The sequence below is a fragment of the Zophobas morio genome, unplaced genomic scaffold (assembly GCF_036711695.1).
Source record: "Zophobas morio isolate AGI-343-1 ecotype UQ-CSIRO unplaced genomic scaffold, CSIRO_AGI_Zmor_V1 ptg000041l, whole genome shotgun sequence".
Taxonomy (NCBI): Eukaryota; Metazoa; Arthropoda; class Insecta; order Coleoptera; family Tenebrionidae; genus Zophobas; species Zophobas morio.
This window is the reverse complement of record NW_026972146.1, coordinates 1,225,666-1,243,842: the sequence shown is the minus strand read 5'-3', so window position 1 is coordinate 1,243,842 and position 18,177 is coordinate 1,225,666. Positions and strand designations below refer to the sequence as shown.

General features: G+C 29.2%; 1 protein-coding gene across 2 annotated transcripts in view; it reads left to right on the top strand.

Moving 5' to 3' along the window:
- The window catches only part of LOC135140985 (polyamine-transporting ATPase 13A3-like), a 29,271-nt gene extending 11,100 nt beyond the window's left edge, over positions 1–18,171 (top strand). The window contains exons 4-15 of one of the 2 annotated variants that reach the window (XM_064071752.1): positions 35–239; positions 288–504; positions 559–872; positions 8,179–8,577; positions 8,639–8,743; positions 8,795–9,076; positions 9,130–9,247; positions 16,628–16,812; positions 16,864–17,058; positions 17,107–17,313; positions 17,375–17,935; positions 17,983–18,171. In XM_064071752.1, the coding sequence (XP_063927822.1) occupies positions 35–239; positions 288–504; positions 559–872; positions 8,179–8,577; positions 8,639–8,743; positions 8,795–9,076; positions 9,130–9,247; positions 16,628–16,812; positions 16,864–17,058; positions 17,107–17,313; positions 17,375–17,935; positions 17,983–18,111 (2,917 nt within the window). In that variant the 3' untranslated portion in view covers positions 18,112–18,171. Of the gene's footprint in view, positions 1–34; positions 240–287; positions 505–558; positions 873–8,178; positions 8,578–8,638; positions 9,077–9,129; positions 9,248–16,627; positions 16,813–16,863; positions 17,059–17,106; positions 17,314–17,374; positions 17,936–17,982 lie in introns of both variants that reach the window. The other variant, XM_064071751.1, reaches the window with a different exon arrangement.
- The last annotated feature ends 6 nt before the right edge of the window (positions 18,172–18,177 follow it).

Below are 18,177 nucleotides of genomic sequence, written 5' to 3'. Positions count from 1 at the left end.
AAAACGGTTTTCAAAATCACCCAAAATTTTCTAGCTTGAAGTTGTACGGCCCTAATAAAATCGAAATCGAGGTTAAGAGCTACTGGAGGCTTTTCATTGACGAAGTTTTTAATCCATTTTACGTGTTCCAAGTATTCTCTATAATCCTGTGGTGTTTGGACGACTATTACATTTACGCTTGTTGTGTTTTAATATTGACTCTCTTCTCTGTGATTACTAGTCTTCGACAAACCCGAAAGGTGAGTACCGACGGAATTTTGACTAAACTTGACCGAAAAAAATTGCAGCAAAGCGAAGCTTTGCACGACTTAGTTGAATCTTCCAAGTGCCACGATGTCAAGGTCATGCGCCAGAATCTCTTATCAGAGAATATTGTGCAAGACGCCGACCCCGAGGAACTCGTCCCTGGGGACCTTTTAGTGCTTCCAAAGAGCAATTTCGTGCTGCCGTGTGACGCAGTATTACTGACTGGGCAGTGTATTGTCAACGAAAGTATGTTAACAGGTATTAAAATTCACAGAATTGTTGCACACTATTGTACTAAAATGAACAAAACAGGCGAGAGCGTGCCAGTGGTCAAAACATCCCTCCATTCAAGCAACGAAGTCTATAGTCCGTCCACTCACAAAAGACACACTCTGTTTTCCGGAACCTACATGATCCAGAGCCGCTATTATGGCGACGAGCAGGTCTTAGCTAGAGTCGTCTGCACGGGCTTCAACACCACGAAAGGTGCCCTCGTTAAAAGCATCCTGTTCCCCACGCCCGTGGGGCTCCAATTTTACAAAGACAGCCTCAAGTTTGTCCTAGCTTTGTTCGTTTTAGCAGGCGCTGGAACCGGCTACTGCTTATATTTGTACCTCCACAGAAAGGTACGCACGCAAATGTTTTGAGCCTATGGGCTAATCGTTTTTGCCTGCCCTCACCGAAGAAGGCGGTCCAAATCCTCCAAGGGCAGAATTTGTAGGTAGGCTCAAACTACAACGAAATTCACATTTTACCCTATAAAATTTTATTGACAATAACGGGACGGACAGTAGTTATATATACATTTGGTATATATGTATATAAATGTCGCAAAATTATTAAATTTGTCTAATCATCCCCACCAATAATGTGATGACGTCACTTCAAATTTATGCATAGTAAATGGGTTTTAAATTGTATACAGTAACATAGTCCTACACATGTAGTTTATGACTCCGTGTTGAGTTTTTATCCGAAACGTCCAGATTTTTGGAAAAAAAATCAAAATTATAAAACAATATTTTGCAATTTAATTTTGAATTTGCAAAATCGAATACTTTGAAATCTTGCAGATGTTTTAAAATCATGATAAACATAATACATTTTTAATTAAAATATATTTGCTTATCCCCTCTAAAAAATTTATGACGTCACCTCAAAATTTTGCAGAATAAATCCTATCTTAAATGTATAAAATATGATGAGTTTTATACTTGTGATTTATCACTGCATTAATATTTTTTAGATTTGGTTATACAGGGTGTCTCAAAAAAGTTAATGACTGATTCAATTTATTTTATTGAAGAAATCAAGAATAGCAAAACTGAATACTTTGAAATATTGTAGATGTTTTGAAGTTTTTGTAAGCATGGTAACTTTTTCGAAAATTTGATTAATCAAATATGCGCAAAATCAAAAATCGGAAAAACTGAAATTCACTAATGCAAAAAATAGAAAATCGAAAAATACAAATCGTAAAAATCGAAAATCTAAAAATGGCTAATCAAAAAATCGAAAATTCAATGAATCAAATACCTAGGTCGATCGAAAAGTGGAAATTCACAAACCTCAAAAATCGAAAATTGAAAAACGGGAAAACCAAAAAATTGAAAAGTCAAAAACTTGTAATATTGAAAATTAAAAAAATCAAAAACAAAAATAAAAAAATCGGAAATTAAAATAATCAAAATATATAAAGTAAAAAAAATTGAAAAGCCTAAAAACTGAAACGAACAGAAAAATCGAAAAAGCAAAAAATTGGAAAAACAAAAATTCGAAAAATCTAAAATCGAAAAAGTGGAAAATCGAAAATCTGAATAAAGAAACTTGGAAATTCTGAAAATTGGAAAATCGAAAACCAAAAAATCGGAAAGTAACAAAATTGAAGTCTAACAGTTGAGAATGGAAAAATTGAAAAACCGAAAATTCTAAAAATCGACAATGGACAAATTGGAAATCGCAAAATTTAAATTGAAAAATTAAACATGGAAAAATCGATGAATTGAAAAATCGAAAATTCGACTATTCAAATTTTCTAAAAATCGAAAAATCATAAAACTGAAAAATCCAAAATTCTAATCAACGAAAGTCTGAAAACTGAAAATCGAAAATTTTGAAAAGCGGAAAATAGAATATCGAAAAATTTAAAAGAAAGAAAATTTAAGTCCAAAAACCGAAGAATGGAAAAATTAAAAATCAAAAATTCGAAAAATCGAAACCGAAAAATTCAAAAATTTAAAAAGAAAATCGAAAAATCAAAAATCTGAAAATTGAAACTCGAAAATTTGGAAAATCGAAAAATAAAAAAATTGAAGTCTAAAAGCTGAAAAATGGAAAACTGAACAATCGAAAAATCGAAAAGCCGAAAAATCGTAAATTTGATAAATCAGATACGTGAAAAACAGAAAATCTGAAAATACAAAACTGGAAAATCAAAAATCTAAAAATGGAAAAACCGAAAATCTGAATAAAGAAACTTGGAAATTCTGAAAATTGGAAAATCGAAAACCAAAAAATCGGAAAGTAACAAAATTGAAGTCTAACAGTTGAGAATGGAAAAATTGAAAAACCGAAAATTCTAAAAATCGACAATAGACAAATTGAAAATCGCAAAATTTAAATTGAAAAATTAAACATGGAAAAATCGATGCATTGAAAAATCGAAAATTCGACTACTCAAATTTTCTAAAAATCGAAAAATCATAAAACTGAAAAATCCAAAATTCTAATCACCGAAAGTCTGAAAACTGAAAATCGAAAATTCTGAAAAGCGGAAAATAGAATATCGAAAAATTTAAAAGAAAGAAAATTGAAGTCTAAAAACCGAAGAATGGAAAAATTAAAAATCAAAAATTCGAGAAATCAAAACCGAAAAATTCAAAAATTTAAAAAGAAAATCGAAAAATCAAAAATCTGAAAATTGAAACTCGAAAATTTGGAAAATCGAAAAATAAAAAAATTGAAGTCTAAAAGCTGAAAAATGGAAAACTGAACAATCGAAAAATCGAAAAGCCGAAAATTTGATAAATCAGATACGTGACAAACAGAAAATCTGAAAATACAAAACTGGAAAATCAAAAATCTAAAAATGGAAAAACCGAAAATCTGAATAAAGAATCTTGGAAATTCTGAAAATTGGAAAATCGAAAACCAAAAAATCGGAAAGTAACAAAATTGAAGTCTAACAGTTGAGAATGGAAAAATTGAAAACCGAAAATTCTAAAAATCGACAATGGACAAATTGAATATCGCAAAATTTAAATTGAAAAATTGAACATAGAAAAATCGATGAATTGAAAAATCGAAAATTCGACTACTCAAATTTTCTAAAAATCGAAAAATCATAAAACTGAAAAATCCAAAATTCTAATCACCGAAAGTCTGAAAACTGAAAATCGCAAATTCTGAAAAGCGGAAAATAGAATATCGAAAAATTTAAAAGAAAGAAAATTGAAGTCTAAAAACCGAAGAATGGAAAAATTAAAAATCAAAAATTCGAAAAATCAAAACCGAAAAATTCAAAAATTTAAAAAGAAAATCGAAAAATCAAAAATCTGAAAATTGAAACTCGAAAATTTGGAAAATCGAAAAATAAACAAATTGAAGTCTAAAAGCTGAAAAAATGGAAAACTGAACAATCGAAAAATCGAAAAGCTGAAAAATAGAAAATTTGATAAATCAGATACGTGAAAAACAGAAAATCTGAAAATACAAAACTGGAAAATCAAAAATCTAAAAATGGAAAAACCGAAAATCTGAATAAAGGAACTTGGAAATTCTGAAAATTGGAAAATCGAAAACCAAAAAATCGGAAAGTAACAAAATTGAAGTCTAACAGTTGAGAATGGAAAAATTGAAAAACCGAAAATTCTAAAAATCGACAATGGACAAATTGAAAATCGCAAAATTTAAATTGAAAAATTGAACATAGAAAAATCGATGAATTGAAAAATCGAAAATTCGACTACTCAAATTTTCTAAAAATCGAAAAATCATATAACTGAAAAATCCAAAATTCTAATCATCGAAAGTCTGAAAAGTGAAAATCGCAAATTCTGAAAAGCGGAAAATAGAATATCGAAAAATTTAAAAGAAAGAAAATTGAAGTCTAAAAACCGTAGAATGGAAAAATTAAAACTCAAAAATTCGAAAAATCAAAACCGAAAAATTCAAAAATTTAAAAAGAAAATCGAAAAATCAAAAATCTGAAAATTGAAACTCGAAAATTTGGAAAATCGAAAAATAAAAAAATTGAAGTCTAAAAGCTGAAAAATGGAAAACTGAACAATCGAAAAATCGAAAAGCCGAAAAATCGAAAATTTGATAAATCAGATACGTGAAAAACAGAAAATCTGAAAATACAAAACTGGAAAATCAAAAATCTAAAAATGGAAAAACCGAAATTCTGAATAAAGAAACTTGGAAATTCTGAAAATTGGAAAATCGAAAACCAAAAAATCGGAAAGTAACAAAATTGAAGTCTAACAGTTGAGAATGGAAAAATTGAAAAACCGAAAATTCTAAAAATCGACAATGGACAAATTGAAAATCGCAAAATTTAAATTGAAAAATTGAACATAGAAAAATCGATGAATTGAAAAATCCAAAATTCTAATCATCGAAAGTCTGAAAACTGAAAATCGAAAATTCTGAAAAGCGGAAAATAGAATATCGAAAAATTTAAAAGAAAGAAAATTTAAGTCTAAAAACCGAAGAATGGAAAAATTAAAAATCAAAAATTCGAAAAATCAAAACCGAAAAATTCAAAAATTTAAAAAGAAAATCGAAAAATCAAAAATCTGAAAATTGAAACTCGAAAATTTGGAAAATCGAAAAGTAAAAAAAATGAAGTCTAAAAGCTGAAAAATGGAAAACTGAACAATCGAAAATTCGAAAATCAAATATCGAAAAATCGAAAAGCCGAAAAATCGAAAATTTGATAAATCAGATATGCGAAAAACAGAAAATCTGAAAATACAAAACTGGAAAATCAAAAATCTAAAAATGGAAAAACCGAAAATCGAAAATTCAATGAATCTAATACGTAGGTCGATGGAAAAACTGGAAATTCACAAATCTGAAAAATCGAAAATTTGCAAGATTGAAAAACCGAGAATTGAAAAATCAAAAATCGAAAAATAGGAAAACTTTTTGGGTTTATTTTCAGTTTTGGGATTTATGTATTTACATATTTCGATTTCTCAATTTTTCAATTTTTGGCGGTTCTAAATTTTTGGATTTTTCGTTTTCGCAATTTCTCGATTAATCGGTTTTTAATTTTCCGATTTTTCACTTTTTCGGTTTATCATTTTTTTAGTTCAAATGTTTTTTTTTTAATTGTCCCATTTTTCGATTTTTAGCCACTGGCATTTCTCAATTTTTCGATTTCTCGATTTCTCAGTTTTTCGATAATTCATCTTTTCGGTTTTTCGATTTTACTTTTTTTCAACTTTCTGTTATGGGATTTATGTATTTAAATTTTTCGATTTTTCAATTTTTGGCGTTTCTAAATTTTTGGATTTTTCGATTTCTCAATTTCTGGATTAATCGATTTTATAATTTCTCGACTTTTCGATTTTTCGGCTTTCCGATTTCTGGATTGCTCAAATTTTCAATGTTTATATTTTGAGATTTTTCAATTTTCAGATTTTTCAATATGTATTTTCATTTTTAAATTTTTAGATTTTGCGACTTTCTGTTTTTTTTTTTTGATATTTTACTTATTCGATTTTCAAAATATTGCGAGTTTTTAAATCTTACATTTTTCGATTTTTCAGTTTTTTGAATTTTCGATTTCTCGAAAATTTGATAAATCAGATATGCGAAAAACAGAAAATCTGAAAATACAAAACTGGAAAATCAATAATCTAAAAATGGAAAAACCGAAAATCGAAAATTCAATGAATCTAATACGTAGGTCGATGGAAAAACTGGAAATTCACAAATCTGAAAAATCGAAAATTTGCAAGATTGAAAAACCGAAAATTGAAAAATCAAAAAACCGAAAAATGGAAAAATCAAAAATCGAAAAATAGGAAAACCGAAAATTCGAAAATTCATAATATTGAAAACTCTAAAAGTCGACAATTCAAAAATCAAAAAACTGGAAAAAAATAATCGAAAAATCGAAAAGTAAACAAATTGCAAAGCCTAAAAACTGACGAACAGAAAAATCGAAAAATCGTAAAATCAAAAAGTGGAAAATCGAAAACTGGAAATTGAAAAATCGAAGATTGGAAAATCGAAAATCGGAATATCGAGAATCGACAAATTACAAAACCGAAAAATCGAAAAATTAAAAAATTGGAAATCGAAAAATTAAAAAAAAACGAAAATTCAAAAATCGAATAATCCGAAACTAAAATAATAGAAAAGTGGAAAAGTAAAAATTGCAAAGTCTCAAAACTGACGAACAGAACAATCGAAAAATAAAAAAAAATCGAAAAATATCTAAACATGGAAAATCGAAAAATCGAAAATCGGAAAATGAAAAACCGAAAAATCGAAAACTCGAAAATTCGATGAAACAAATACTCGAAAAAGCGAAAAGTAAAAAAATTGCAAGGCTTAAAAATTGAAAAATCAAAAAATCGAAAAAATTAAAATCGAAAAAACGACGATCGAAAAAAAATCGAAAAGTGGAAAATCGGAAAGTCACAAAATTGAAATCTAAAAGCTGCAAATTGCAGAACCATAAAAACTGAAACAAACAGAAAAATCGAAAAACCACAAAAGCGGAAAAACGAAAATCGAAAAATGGCAAATCGAAAAATCGTAAAATCAGAAAATGGAAAATCGAATAATCGAATGTTGAAAAATTGAAGGTCGAAAAGTAAAACAACCGAAAAATCGAAAAATTTTATCGAGAATAGAATAATTAAAAAACAGTAAAATTGAAAAATCGGAAATCGAAGAATTAAAAACGTAAAATCGAGAATTCAAAAATCAAAAAAATCGGAAAGTAAAATATAATCGAAAAATGCAAAAAAATTGCAGTCTAAAAACTGACGAACAGAAAAATCAAAAAATCTAAAAATGGAAAGACGAAAAATCGAAAATTGAAAGAATGGCAAATTAAAAAATCGAAACATCGAAACATCAAAAAAACGAAAAATTAAAAATCGAAAAACGAAAAAACTGAAAACTCGAAAAATCAAAATACCGCAAATTTGAAAAATCAGAAAATTAGAAAGTAATAAAATCGAAAAGTTGATAGAAAAATGGAAACTGAAAAATCTAATTCGATGAAACTGTTGGTCGAAAAAACGAAAAATCGAAAATCGAAGTGACCTTTTTTTGAGACAGGCTGTATAAGTAAATCTAAAAAATATTACTGCAATGATAAATCACAGGTATAGAAATATAGTACACTTCAAAAAATGTCCGTGACTTACTTTAATGTGAATTTTATAACTATGGTCGGCACAATTAGACCTAATATTAGTGTGATTTTGAGCATATTCTCGATGTTATTAGAGCAGGACAGGTTTTTTTTTTCTAACTAATTGACAAGATTTCAAAGTATTCAGTTTTGCAATTCTTGATTTCTTCAATAAAATAAATTGACTCAGTCATTTTTTTTGAGTCACCCTGTATGTATAAACAAATCCAAAAAATATTAATGGAATGGTAAATCACAAGTATAGACTCATCATATTCTGAACATTTTAGATAGATAGGGTATTTATAAAATTAAAATTAATTCAGAGTATTTATAAAATTAAAACTAATTCAGGGTAAGAATTTGGTCAACACGTAAATTTCGTTATAGTTTGAGCCTACCTACAAATTCTGCCCTTGGACGATTTGGACCGCCTCCTTCGGTGACGACCGGCAAAAATGATCCGCCCATAGGCTCAAAACATTTGCGTGCGATTGTACACAATCATTTAACCCACAAACAAAAAAAAAAAATAGTGACATTAATTGTAGGCAAAAATCATGGAAATGGTGATTCGCAGCCTAGACATAATAACCATCGTCGTACCCCCGGCTCTCCCCGCCGCCATGACAGTAGGTATAGTCTACAGCCAAAGCCGCCTCAAAAAACTCAAGATATTTTGCATAAGCCCGCCCAAAATCAACGTGTGCGGCAAAGTCAAGTTGGCCTGTTTCGACAAAACGGGCACTCTGACCCACGACGGTCTCGACATGCACTCGGTCGTCCCCGTCGCTCAGGCCAAGTTCACCGAGCCAATCACAGACTGCCAGTACCTAGAAACCGGGGATAGGTTAGTTCAAGCCATGGCGACGTGCCACTCCCTCACCCAAATCGACGAAAAACTGACCGGCGATCCGCTGGATTTGAGCATGTTCGAGTTCACGGGATGGGTAAGCCACGCCCTCTGACCATCTTCGCCACGCCCCAATCACTCAATCAATCGAATTGTAGCACCTGGAAGAGCCCGGTGAAGACGAAACCGCAAGATACGACATGATCGCCCCTACTATAGTCAAGCCCGACAAACCTCTGAAAGAAGCAGGAGACTCCCCTGATGTAACTAATCGCGACAATGATTATCATTGGTTGATTGTTGTTGGTTTGCAGTTCCCGTACCAAATCGGAATCATCCGCCAGTTCCCCTTCTCCTCGACTTTGCAGTGCATGTCTGTGATTTGTCGAGAGTTGAATTCGCAGAATATGGTGGCTTTTGCTAAAGGTGCCCCTGAGAAGGTTTTGACTATGTGTCAGCCGGAGACGCTGCCGGAAGATTTTGTGGTGAGGTTGTCGAAGTACGCGGGGCGGGGTTATAGGGTTATAGGGTTGGCTTATAAGGAGATGTCGGAGAAGTTTAAGTGGAAGGAGGCGCAAAGGGCGAAGAGGGATGTGGTAAGTGGGGGAGGGGAGTCGTGCGGGGGTTGGGTTTGATTGGTTGGTTGTAGATCGAGTGTGATTTGATTTTTTTGGGGTTGTTGGTGATGCAGAATACTTTGAAGCCGGAGACGACGCCCGTGATTAAGGTTTTGCACAATGCTAATATTAGGACTGTGATGATTACAGGTTAGTTTGTAATTTTTACTTGACGAGAGTAAGCCAAGGAAGTATTGTAATCGAGTCCGTCGGCTGACTACCTAGTCTTGTGTTTTTTTGACGTTTCATGACCCCTAGAGTATGAAAAAATAGTATATTTGTTTTTATTTATTAGTTATATATTACATAAAAAAGTAAAATTCGCAAAATCAAATCTTATAATTTTGCGAAAAATCTGATTTTTTAAATTTTCGGTCAATTTTTTTATATCACAATTTTTCATATTCCCTCATTTTCTTTAATTTGGCAATTTTTTCCATTTTTCAAAGTTTCGGTTTCATAATTAATTTTTTCAATTTTTCGATTTTTCAAGTTTTTGTTTTCTCAATTTTTCAAGTTTTTCATTTTCTGGATTTTATTTCGCATTTTTTCGTTTTTTAATTCCCTATATTTTTCGTTTATTCAATTTTTAAAATTTTCAATTTTCGGTTGTTCAATTCCTCTATTTTTAAATTTTTGGATTTCTCAATTATCCGATTTTCCGATGTCTTTAATTTTCTGTATTTCGTTTTCTCGATTTTGTAGTTTTTTGGCCTTCAAGTTGTTCCAATTCTTGATTTCCAGTTTTTGGGTTTTTCAGTTTTACAATTTTGCAATTTTTGCGTTTTTTTCATTCGAAAATTTTAAATATCTAAAAACTGAAAATAAAAAACCAAACAACCGGCAAAAATTCAAAAATAAAAAACTGATGAAACAAAAATTTGCAAAATAGAAAAAAGTGGAAAATCAAAAATTGCAAAATAGAGCACTGAAAAATTGGAAGAAAGAAAAAATGAATCTAACCGAAAAATTAGAAAAGCTAGAAAAATTGCAAATCAAAAACTGAAGAAAATAATTGAAAAAAATAAAATTGAATTTAAAAATGAAAACTCGAAGAGATGCATATCGTAAAATCGAAGAAACAAAAAAAATGAAAAAATCGAAAAATTGAAGAATCGAAAAATCGAAACAATTGGAACTGAAAAACCAAAAAACTATAAAATCGGAACATTGAAAAATCAAAAAATTGTATAAATAAGTGAAAGATTAAAGAATCGAGAAAATGAAGAAGCGAAAATTGAAAAAATTAAACGTGAAAAAACACATAAAATCGAAATATGAAAAGTCGAATATTTGAAAAAATTAATAAAATAAAAAACCTAAAAAATTGAAAACTCGAGAATCTCAAATCGAAAAATTTGCAAAATTCAGAAATTGCAAAATCGAATATAATCGTTAAAATTTCAAATTCAAAAAATTGTAATACAGAAAGATCGAAAAATTGAAAATTCGAATAAATGAAGAAGCTTTAAAATCCATGAATTGAAAAAATGGACAAATTTTAAAGTCCTAAAATTGAAAAAGTGAAAATTTTTTAAAATTATTACTAAAATGAAAATTAAAAAAATTGAAAACAAATTTGTTAAAATGAAACATTGAAAAATAGAAACAAAAAAAAAATAAAAAATCGAAAAATTGAAGAAAGAAAAATTGAAAAAATTAAACTAAAAAAAAACCAACGAAAAATTGAAAAATTAAAAATTCGGTTTCATAATATTTCGTTTTTACAGCTTTTTTTTTAGTTTTTTAATTTCACTACTTCCAGATTTGTCAATTTTTGATTCTTCAATTTATTGATTTGATATTTTTCGATATTACGATTTTTCAGTTTACCAATTTTTAATTTTTTTTCTTCAATTTTTCAACTTCTTGATTTTAATTTTTCGTTTTCCCAATTTTTGAATCAATCAATAAATCAATACTTTGTTGGTGTTAAAAACTTACAAATACAGTTTTACACAAGTCAGATAATAAATTTTTGAATGTTCATTTTCTGGATTTTATTTTAGTTTTAAATTGAAAAGTAAAAAAGTTGAAAAATTGAAACTTCAAAAATCCAAGAACTGAAGAATGGAAAATTGAAAAATCGGGACATCGAAAATTCGATGAATCAAATATTCGAAAAGCGAAAATCGGAAAACCGAAAATTCGAAAAGTCGAAAAATGAAAAAATCGAGAAATTGAAATTTAAAAAATTGAAAACTAGAATATCGAAGTTTCTAAAACTAAAAATTCGAAAAGTTAAATTTCGAAAAAAGATAAGATTGAAAATTCTAGTAACGAAAATTGAAAACTCGGGAAATCAAAAACAAGAAAAGTAAAAAAGTTGAAAAATTGAAACTTCAAAAATCCAAGAACTGAAGAATGGAAAATTGAAAAATCGGGACATCGAACATTCGATGAATCAAATATTCGAAAAGCGAAAATCGGAAAACCGAAAATTCGAAAAGTCGAAAAATGGAAAAATCGAGAAATTGAAATTTAAAAAATTGAAAACTAGAATATCGAAGTTTCTAAAACTAAAAATTCGAAAAGTTAAATTTCGAAAAAAGATAAGATTGAAAATTCTAGTAATGAAAATTGAAAACTCGGGAAATCAAAAACAAGAAAAGGAAAAAAGTTGAAAAATCGAAAAACAGAAGAATTGAAAAATCGGCAAATCCCCGAAAATTCGAAAACCTAAAAATCGGAAATCGAAAAACCTAAAATCTAAAAATCGGGAATCGGGAATCGAAAAATCGAAAAGTCAAAAAACGGAAAAAATGAATAATTGAGAAATTGAAAAAATTCAAAACTAGAATATTAAAAATCAATCTTATTTTATACCTGGTATAAAATAAGATTGATTTTGGCAAATGACATATCCTATAAGAAAAGAGAGGGTGGGTGGGCGGGGCTAGTACCTGTTGAAATAAGATCGATTTTGGCAAATGAGATACCATATAAAAAAGGTGGGCGGGGCCAGAACCGGCTAAGTTAAGACTCATTTTGGAAAATGAGAGTCTCGATTCGACAAATCAAGAACTCGAGAAATCAAAAAAATCGAAAATTAAAAAACTGAAAAGCGTAAAAATTAATGAATAAAAAATTCGAGGAACGCAATTCCTTTTTTCGAGAAATCAAAAATTCGAAAAATAAAAAGTTGAAAAATCGAAAAACTGAAGAATGGAAAAATTGAAAAGTCTAACAACTGAAGAATGGAAAATTGAAAAATCGGGACATTGAAAAGGACACAAATTGAAAATTCGAATCTCGAAAACTCGATAAATCAAATATTCGAAAAATGAAAATCGGATTTGAAAATCTAAAAACCGAAAATTTTAAATCCCGAAAACAGATTTCGAATATGTAATCGAAAAGTCGAAAAATGAAAAAATTGAAAAATCGAAATTTCGCAAACTTTTTCCCAATTTTTAAATTGTTGGGTTTCTCAATTTTTAAATTTTTCGTTTCAATTTTTCCAATTCTTGATTTTTAGATTTTTCAAAGTTTTCATTTTATACTTTTTCGTATTTTCATTTTTGATTTTTCAATTTTACAGCTTTGCAATTTTTACAATTTTTTTATTCGAAAAGTACAAATAGCGAAAAATTAAGAATAAAAAAAAATAGAAAAATCGAAATGCTGAAGAAAAACAGAAAAAATCGAAAATCAAAAATTGCAAAATAAAGTACTGAAGAAACACTGAAAAACTAAAAATCGAGAAACTCCAATAATTGAAAAAATGGAAAAATTCTAAAATCGTAAATTGAAAAAGTGATTTTTTTTAAATTATAATAATTATTAGACACATATTTAAAATGAAAACTAGAAAAATTGCAAATCAAAAGTTGAAGAAACGAATAATAATTGAAAAAAATTAAATTGAAAACAAATATGTGTAAACGAAAAATAAAATAATTGAAAATATAAAGGAAAAAAAAAAATAAGCATTCAAAAGTTGGTAAATCGGAAAATTGAAAAATTTAAAAATGAAAATCCTAAAATTTGAAGAAACGAAAAATCGAAAAATTGAAATTGAAAAAACAAAAACTTATAAAAATCCGAACATAAAAAAACAAAAAATTGCAAAAATAAATGAAAGATTAAAGAATCGAGAATTTGAACAAACAAGAAAAATAAAAAATTGAAAAATCGCAAAACGAAAAACTGATGAAACAAAAATTGAAAAAATTAAAATTAAAAAACAAAAATTATAAAATCGAAATATGACAAATAAAAAATGAAAAAACTAAAAAAACGCAAGGAAAAATTGAAAAATAAAAAAATCGGTTTCATAATTTTTCGTTTGTGCAACTTTTTAAATTTTTTTTTTCAGTTTTTTAATTTCGCTACTTCCAGATTTCTCAATTATTCGATTTTTCAGTTTATCGATTTGCAATTTTTCGATATTACTATTTTTGAGTTTACTAGTTTTTAATTTTTCAATTTTTCGTTTCTTCGATTTTTCAAGTTCTTGATTTTAATTTTTTATTTTCCCAATTTTAGAAATTTCATTTTCTGGATTTTATTTCAGTTTTAAATCGAAAAGTAAAAAAGTTAAAAAATTGAAACTTCAAAAATCCAAGAACTGAAGAATGGAAAATTGAAAAACCGTGACATCGAAAATTCGATGAATCAAATATTCGAAAAGCGAAAATCGGAAAACCGAAAATTCGAAAATCTAAAAACCGAAAAGTCGAAAAATGGAAAAATCGGGAAATTGAAATTTATTAAAAAATTGAAAACTAGAATATCGAAAATTCGAAAAGTTAAATTTCGAAAAAAGAATAGATTCTAGTAACGAAAACTGATAACTCGGGAAATCAAAAAAAAGAAAAGTAAAAAAGTTGAAAAATCGAAAAACAGAAGAATTGAAAAATCGGCAAATCGGGAGGGACACATTTGAAAATTCGAATATAGAGAAATCAGAAAACCGAAAATTCGAAAATCTAAAAATCGAAAACCGAAAATCTAAAAATCAGAAATCGAAAAACCGAAAAATCAAAAATTCTAAAATCGAAAATTCGAAAAACGGAAAAAATTAAAAGTTGAGAAATTGAAAGTGAAATAATTTTAAAACTAGAATATTGAAAATTTGAAATTTTGAAAAATCAAAAATTCGGGTTAGTACTTGGTATAAAATCGATTTTGGCAAATGATATACCCTCTAAGAAAATAGAGGGTGGGTGGGCGGGGCTAGAATCTGCTAAGTTAATTCTGATTTTGGTAAATGAGAATGATTCGATAAATCGAGAACTCCAGAAATAAAAAAAATCGAAAAGTTGAAAAACTCGAGAATGGAAAAGTTGAAAATTCAAGAAATCGAAAATTAAAAAAACCGAAAAATCTAAAAAGTAAAGAATGCCATTGTAAAATCTAAAAATCAAAAATTCGAAAAATAAAAAGGTTGAAAAATCGAAAACCTGAAAAAGAAACAAATTGAAAATGCGATTGCTGAAAACTCGATAAATCAAACACATATTCGAAAAACCGAAAAATTAAAATTGGAAAACAGATTTCGAATATGTAATCGAAAAGTCGAAAAATGGAAAAATTGAAAAATCGAAATTTCTCAAACTTTTTCCCGCTTTTTAAATTTTGGGATTTCCAGTTTTTAGATTTTTCAAAGTTTTCATTTTATACTTTTTCGCTTTTTCATTTTTGATTTTTCAGTTTAACAGCTTTGCAATTTTTGACATTTTTTTGATTCTAAAAGTACAAATGGCGAAAAATTAAGAATCAAAAAAACTAAAAAATCGGAAAAAATAGAAAAATCGAAATGCTGAAAAAAAGTAGAAAATCAGAAATTGCAAAACTGAAGAAACGAAAAATTGAAACGTTGAAAAACTAAAAATCGAGAAACTCCAATAATTGGAAAAATGGGAAAATTCTAAAGTTATAAAATTGAAAAAGTGAAAAAATTTTAAAATCATAATTATTACTAGATTACATTTAAAATGAAAACTAGAAAAATTGCAAATCAAAAATTGAAAAATAGAATAATTGAAAATATAAAGGAAAAAAAGTTTAAACATACAAAAGTTGGTAAATCGGATAATTGAAAAATTTTAAAATGAAAAATCGAAGAGATTCAGGCCGTAAAATCGAAGAAACAAAAAAAACAAAAAATCGACCAATTGAAAAAATAAAATTGAAAAAAAAAAAGTTGTAAAATTGAAATATGAAATATCGAATCATTGAAAAAATTAAAATTGAAAAAAAAATGTGAAAACGAATCATTGAAAAATAGAATAATTGAAAATTTAAAGGAAAAAAATTCAACATACAAAAGTTGGTAAATTGGAAAATTGAAAAATTTAACAATGAAAACTCGAAGAGATGCATATCCTAAAATCGAATAAACAAAAAAATATGAAAAAATCGAAAAATTGAATACGAAAAATTGAAAAAATTGAAATTGAAAAAACAAAAAATTATAGAATCGAAATATGAAAAATCGAATTTTTGAAAAAATTCATAAAATATAAAACCCAAACGAAAAATTGAAAAATTAAAAATTGAAAACTCAAGAAACTAAAAGCGAAAAATTGAAAAATTCAAAAACAAAAATTATAAAATCAAAATATGAAAAATCGAATAATTGAAAAAAATAAAGAAAATACACCCAAACGATAAATTGAAAAATTAAAAATTGGAAACTCGAGAAACTAACTAACTAAAATTGCAAAATCGAAAAATTATAGCATCGTTAAAATTGCAATATTGAAAGATCGAAAAATTGAAAAATCGAATAAATCAAGGCGCTTTAAAATCAAATAATTGAAAAAAAAATGGAAAAATTCTAAAATCGTAAAATTGAAAAACTAAAAAAAATTAAAAGTATAATTATTATTAAACGCATTTGAAATGAATTGGAAACAAATTTGTGAAAACGAAACAATGAAAAATAGAAAAAAAAATCGAAGAATTGAAGAAACAAGAAAAATGAAAAAAATGCAAATAGAAAAACTGAAGTAACAAAAATGGAAAAAACAAAAATTATAAAATCGAAATACGAAAAATCGAATACTTGAAAAAATTCATAAAATAAAAAAATCGAAAAATTGCAAAGTCGTAAAATTTGTGAAAACGAAACATTGAAAAATAGATAATACAAAAATAAAAAAATTGAAACTCGAATAAATGCATATCGTAAAATCTAAGAAACAAGAAAAATGGAAAAATTGAAGAAAGCAAAAATCAAAAAAATTGAAATTTGAAAAATCTGAAAATTATTAACTAGAAATAAATTAAATATTAAATAGTCGAGAAATTGAAAATTCAAAAATTCAAAAATTACAAATCGAAAAACTGAAGAAAAAAAATCAGGATTTGTTATACTTCAGAGGCGAGGGAAGTTCTGATTTTTTTACCATAAATTTTGTGTTCGGGAATCCCGACAAGGATTAAGCTGTCACTTTATCAGTCAATCGTGGCTTAGAAACTTCAAAAACCTAATTTATCGATAACTCGGTATCTTTTGTTAATAAAATTTTGTGTAGACGCCGATCACACTTTCCATTGCGTCCATTAACAATATTTTTCCAGGCGACAACATTCTAACCGCAATTTCTGTAGCACGCGATTGCGAAATGGTGAAAGAAACCGATCAGATTTTTATTTTAAACACTAGAAACACAAGAAACGACGACCAAAACGTGCTTCCAGAATTAGTGTTAGAAAGTACAGCCAGTACTCCGACTAGCAGCGTGTCTATAGACATCGACGTCACGGTACGACTCCCTCTAGAAATTTCCTCGTAAACGTACATTTAAACCTTGCAGAAGTGCCACCTAGCCATCGACGGGAGAACCTGGACCAAAATTAAGACCTTCTACCCAGACCTGTTGCCAAACTTACTAATGCGAACGACGGTCTTCGCCAGATTCCAACCCGACCAAAAAACACAGTTGATAACCTATTTACAGAGTCTGGATTACGTTGTGTCGATGGTGGGGGACGGCGCGAACGACTGCGGGGTAAAAATCGAACACCACGTAATCCAAAAATAATAAAATCGTCCACAGGCTTTGAAAGCGGCACACGTTGGAGTGTCGTTGTCGCAAGCTGAGGCGAGCGTTGCCGCTCCGTTCACATCAGCGATCCAGGATATATCTTGTTTAGTTCATTTGATTTTAGAAGGCCGCTGCGCGCTAGTGACCAGTTTCGCCGTCTTCAAGTACATGGCGCTGTACAGTTTGATACAATTCACAACAGTTTTAATTCTATACAGGGTATGATTATTTAATAAATTTTAGTGTGTTTTTTTTTTTGAAACAATAACAAAAATTGCAGCAACACTCGATCCTAGGCGACGTCCAGTTCCTCTTCATCGATTTAGTAATCACGACGAGTCTCGCAGTGACCATTGGGCGCCAAGGTCCTTCAAAAAGACTAGGGGCGAAACGACCCCCAGGGTCTTTAGTCGCCGCTGCCACTCTCGTTCCAATTTTTCTCCAAATTTTTCTTTGCGTCTTCGTCCAAATCGGGACTCTCGTGTACTTGTACCAACAGGACTGGTTCAAACCCGTGCCCCCTAAAAGCAAAGAAGAGGTCATCGTCTGCTGGGAAAACACTGTCCTTTTTGCCGTTTCCTCCTTCCAGTACGTCATTCTAGCCTTCGTTTACTCCAAAGGGCGACCCTACCGGCAAACCCTCATCCACAACGGGTGGTTTCTGGCGTGCGCTGTCGCCCTATCGTGCTTTCAAGTCTGGCTGCTCATAGCTCCGTCGAAAGCAGTGGCCGAGTTTTTCGAGATCATGTTTCTGCCGCACCGCGCCCACGAGCAGGTCGATTTCAGGTACAAGTTGCTGCTGATTCCGATTGGACACCTCCTGGCGGCGGTCTTCATAGAGGTACGACCAAAAAAAGTGCGACCCGAGCTCAAGCGAGTGTTTTTTAGGTGGCCGTCTCCGACCGGGAGTGGTTTCGCAAGTTTTTGCACCACGTCACGCTGAAACGAATCCCTAAAAATAAATACAAATTGCTTTTGCAAGATAACGATGTTCGCCTCAATTTATTGCATTTGTAGGAATTACCAGAGTATTATGTTTATATCTGCTTGATTATAAATACAAGGATCTAATCATAATCACGT